This window comes from Silurus aristotelis, assembly GCF_946808225.1.
Source record: "Silurus aristotelis genome assembly, chromosome: 8".
Taxonomy (NCBI): Eukaryota; Metazoa; Chordata; class Actinopteri; order Siluriformes; family Siluridae; genus Silurus; species Silurus aristotelis.
Window position 1 is genome coordinate 31,198,296 of NC_139581.1, and position 5,000 is coordinate 31,203,295.

General features: G+C 40.5%; 1 protein-coding gene across 2 annotated transcripts in view; it reads left to right on the forward strand.

Moving 5' to 3' along the window:
- Nucleotides 1-3,180, forward strand: part of LOC310730244 (uncharacterized protein) — a 6,007-nt gene extending 2,827 nt beyond the window's left edge. For both annotated transcript variants that reach the window (XM_083549129.1, XM_083549130.1), the window contains exon 5: nucleotides 2,424-3,180. In XM_083549129.1, the coding sequence (XP_083405255.1) occupies nucleotides 2,424-2,935 (512 nt within the window). In that variant the 3' untranslated portion in view covers nucleotides 2,936-3,180. The remainder of the gene's footprint in view (nucleotides 1-2,423) is intronic.
- The last annotated feature ends 1,820 nt before the right edge of the window (nucleotides 3,181-5,000 follow it).

The following is a 5,000-nucleotide window of genomic DNA, read 5'->3' on the forward strand; positions in this document are numbered from 1 at the left end:
ATATATTATACATGGTGTCTGGTGTGTATATATAATGTCTATGAGGCAGATATTCATTGAGATTCAGGTTGTTTTATTTGTGTGTCTGTAAAGAGAGAGGACAGAAAGAGAGATGGCAGAAAGCGCCCCCTGTCTGTTTTTTTATTTTACAACAGCACAGCGTTGAGTTTTTCTGAGTGTATACAAATACAAATAGATCCTTTACAGATTCAAATCATGTATTTCTCAAATATTACAGTAATTTAAGTTCATTTCGGCGTTATGAGGAAAAAATGCCACAAAAACACTAGAACACAAGCAGAGTAAAGATGATGATGTTTCCATCACTGACTCCCTCTGTCTCATCCACATTAACCCCAGACTTCTTACTGCTTTCTACCTGCTCACTGTGTGCTTCAAAATCTAGTCTACATCTGTGGTGTGAGAGACAGGAATTTATATTAATGATTTAAAAACTAAAGTAATGAGTCTTGTTTAAAATTGTAAGAAGTAGAAAGTACAGATATTTGTGTTAAAATGTAATGAGTGAAAGTAAATTTGACCGAAAACATTGAGGTAAAAAACTGATTTCATTTCATTTTATTTATTTGACAGGGACAATGCAACATACATAGTGTCAAAGCAAGCTTGTCACTGAAATGCTCATCCACTCATTCACTTATCCACTTATCCACTCATCCACTCATACACTCATTCACTTATCCACTCATCCACTCATCAACTCATTCACTCATCCACTTATCCACTCATCCACTCATTCACTCATCCACTTATCCACTCATCCACTCATACACTCATTCACTTATCCACTCATCCACTCATCCACTCATTCACTCATCCACTTATCCACTCATCCACTCATTCACTCATCCACTTATCCACTCATCCACTCTTCCACTCATCCACTCATCCACTCATTCACTCATCCACTCATTCACTCATCCACTTATCCACTCATCCACTCATTCACTCATTCACTCATCCACTTATCCACTCATCCACTCATTCACTCATCCACTTATCCACTCATCCACTCTTCCACTCATCCACTCATTCACTCATTCACTTATCCACTCATCCACTCATCCACTCATTCACTCATCCACTCATCCACTCATCCACTCATTCACTCATCCACTCATTTACTCATCCACTCATCCACTCATTCACTCATCCACTCATTCACTCATCCACTCATTCACTCATCCACTCATTCACTCATCCACTCTTTCACTCATTCACTCATCCACTCATCCACTCATTTACTCATTCACTCATCCACTCTTTCACTCATTCACTCATCCACTCTTTCACTCATTCACTCATCCACTCATCCACTTATTCACTCATTCACTCATCCACTCTTTCACTCATTTACTCATCCACTCATTCACTTATCCACTCATCCACTCATTCACTCATCCACTCTTTCACTCATTTACTCATCCACTTATCCACTCTTTCACTCATTCACTCATTCACTCATTCACTCATCCACTCATTCACTCATTTACTTATTCACTCATTCACTCATCCACTCTTTCACTCATTTACTCATCCACTCATCCACTCATTCACTCATCCACTCTTTCACTCATCCACTCATCCACTCATCCACTCTTTCACTCATTCACTCATCCACTCATCCACTCATCCACTCTTTCACTCATTTACTCATCCACTCATCCACTCATCCACTCATCCACTCTTTCACTCATCCACTCATCCACTCATCCACTCTTTCACTCATCCACTCATCCACTCATCCACTCATCCACTCTTTCACTCATTTACTCATCCACTCATCCACTCATCCACTCATTCACTCATCCACTCTTTCACTCATTTACTCATCCACTTATCCACTCTTTCACTCATTCACTCATTTACTCATCCACTCATTCACTTATCCACTCATCCACTCATCCACTCATTTCCTCATCCACTCGTCCACTAATCCACTCATCCACTCATCTGCTCAGTTATTCTTCCACTCACATTAAAACATATAGCAGTTCTCACATAATAAAAAAGAGAAATAATTACAAAAAACAGAAGCAGACAGAGATGAGAGAAGAAGGGAGACAAGACACAGAGAAGTAGAGACTCCAATAAGTGTCTTGTCTCCCTTGTTTTCTCAGAACACAGTTCTGGAAAAAAGGAAACCCATTGCAATAATAAATAATAATAAATAGTTAATATTAAACAAAAATAGAAATGGTTAATTTATTATTATTATTATTATTATTAATTATTATTATTATTATTATTATTATTATTATTATTATTATTATTAATATTATTATTATTATTATTATTATTATTATTATTATTATTATTATCTGGCACTAATTTAGTTTGAAATGAAATCCAGGAGCAGCACAGCGTTGCGTTTGGTATTTTATTGTCCCCCTGTCCTGCAGGTGTGATCTCATTGGCTGATGTTGAGACATGGTGGTTTGAGAGGCGTGGCTCTGGATTCCATGTGTTGTTTGACGGGCGGCGTGAGCTCCTCCCCTCGATTCCACCACAGCTCAAAACGGTGGGCGTGTTCTTAAATGTAGGTGGGGCTTCCCTCACCTTCCACAACCCTCTAACTGAAGAACTTCTTGCCGCGATCCCGTCCATCTTTACTCCACCTCTTCGACCCGCATTTCAACTGGGCCAGGGAAGGCTGAAGGTCCGCCCAGGGCTTCCGCCACCCAATCATGTCTTTCTGAGTCGTAACTCTTCCTATCGGGGCCCTGAAGGGGTGGGGCGTTGGCAGTGGAGGCGGGATGTTGCGTTTGGGTCAGTGAGGCCTGTGATACAGAAGTTTGAAGAAATGGCAGCTTCAGATTCTGATTCAGGTCTGATGTCCAGCTGCAGCTCCACCTCCAGCTCCACCCTGACCTCCATCATCCTCACATCACATCATCCTGCACAGGAACTCTGAGGAACTCAGTAATGTCTTCTGTTGGCTGGGTGTTGATCATCTGGAGAACATTGAATCCAAAATCTAGCATCACTTATTCACCTTCTCCTGCAGTGCAATGCTCCAAACTCCCCAAGCTGCTTTTCTGCATGAACACCACCCAATACCAACACCCTCATAGCCTAACCAGCTATCTTATCAACAAACAAATAAATAAATAAATAAATAAATAAATAAATAAATAAATAAATAAATAAATAAATAAACAGCTCTCAGTGTTCTGAGTCCTTAAGTAGGTGTTGGATGTTGGCAGGTTGTGTATTTCTGGTTTTAAAAATCAAAAATCACTTTGAAATCCAATCCAGATTAGGGGGGGAGGGGGGGGGGGTCAGTTCATTGTGTATCTGGTAAATAAATTCATTCAGCTGATGGTTATTATTTGGTTTAAGTGTTTGAATGTGTGTGTCAGTGCTGTGAGAATTGTGTAGAAATGTGAGACTCTGAGTGTGTGTTTGGAGTTTGGCATGTGGAAATGATTTACTGCGACCCGATGACAGCGACGTTACACTCGTTCATTCCATTTCTTTTCTCTCATCTGTTTAGTTTATCATAACCTATTACTGAGCCGCATACACACTTACTCAGTGTGTGTGTGTGTGTGTGTGTGTGTGTGTGTGTGTGTGTGTGTGTGTGTGTGTGTGTGTGTGTGTGAGACTTGATGTCTGGACTTGATAAACACCTCATGGCGTCAGTTGTGGTGTGAGTGTGTGTGTGTGTGTGTGTGTGTGTGTGTGTGTGTGTGTGTGTCATAACCCTAGCCATTTCCGAACACTCAGCCTCGTTTATTTTTATCTTTCAATAAAGTTGTGTGTAAATGTTTTTGTGGCCAAACGGAATGAAGAAATTCCCTCCAGATTTACTTCTAACTTTTCTTCCTGCTCTTGTGAAAATGAAGTGTTCACGCCCACAATCTCCATAAAAGCCAAAACTCACAGAGACCCAAAACTGACAAAATGCTGAGTACATTCTGATTTATTTTGTCATTATTTTGTCGTTTTGTGCTCATTTAAAGAATTTATAGGAATCTAAATGATTCACCAGTCTGATCAATGAGATGAAGGTGTGTATGTCCTTTCAGTGTGTTTGTGGTTTCTTCTTTACATACTGTATGTGCATTTAAGCTTAGAAGCTAGAAGTTAATGGCATCATGCTATCTGACATAATGTGTCTCATAACACCTTCAGCACATCATCATATAACAGAATAAATCTGTATTCATAATCATCTCAATCACTTCTCCTAAAGAACCCACACACCCTGAGCAGGTTCTGACGCTGGTGTGGAGAAACACCACACTGAGAGACACGCTGTGAGTTTTACAGAAGCCTCCTAGAATATGCTATCCTAGTTCCTAGAATAGCAAAGTCCACTAAAGGTGGTAGAACATTCTCACATTTAGCTCCTAAACTCTGGAATAGTCTTCCTGACAGTGTTCGGGGTTCAGATACACTCTCCCAGTTTAAGTGTAGATTAAAGACGTATGTTTTAAGCGAGTTCTACACATAACACACATCACATCATAACCTTGTGCTCCAGAACATCTGATCACATGCACATTATCAACTTGTGCTGTTAATATCATGAACAGCAGTTACGCTAATTCCTCTCCACTGCTTCTCTTTCTCTCTCCATCCCGAGACACCCTGAGGTTCCTCCAGCTCCAGTCACGTCCCACCTCGTGAAGATTACGGACCTTTAAAGAAGTAGATGCCGAACTCGCAAACATCCTGAACCATCTAGAGACGTACCAGTGCCAGTTGGATCCCGCTGCATGTGTGGGGTTTTGACATTGGACCTCCTGGAGTGTTTAAAGGCTCTGGCATGGAGAAGCTGATGCTGAATCTGTGATGATCACAAATGTTGAGCTCAGTAGCTCCTACTTTTATACCAAAGACTGTAGAAAGAACATTTACTTATAATCTTATACGCCAGTGCTCATGTTAGTTCTCACTCTCCAGTGTTCTGTAGTGTTGAAAGATTTATGATCAAACTCTTGATGTCACCCAAATGAGGATGGGTTCCCCTT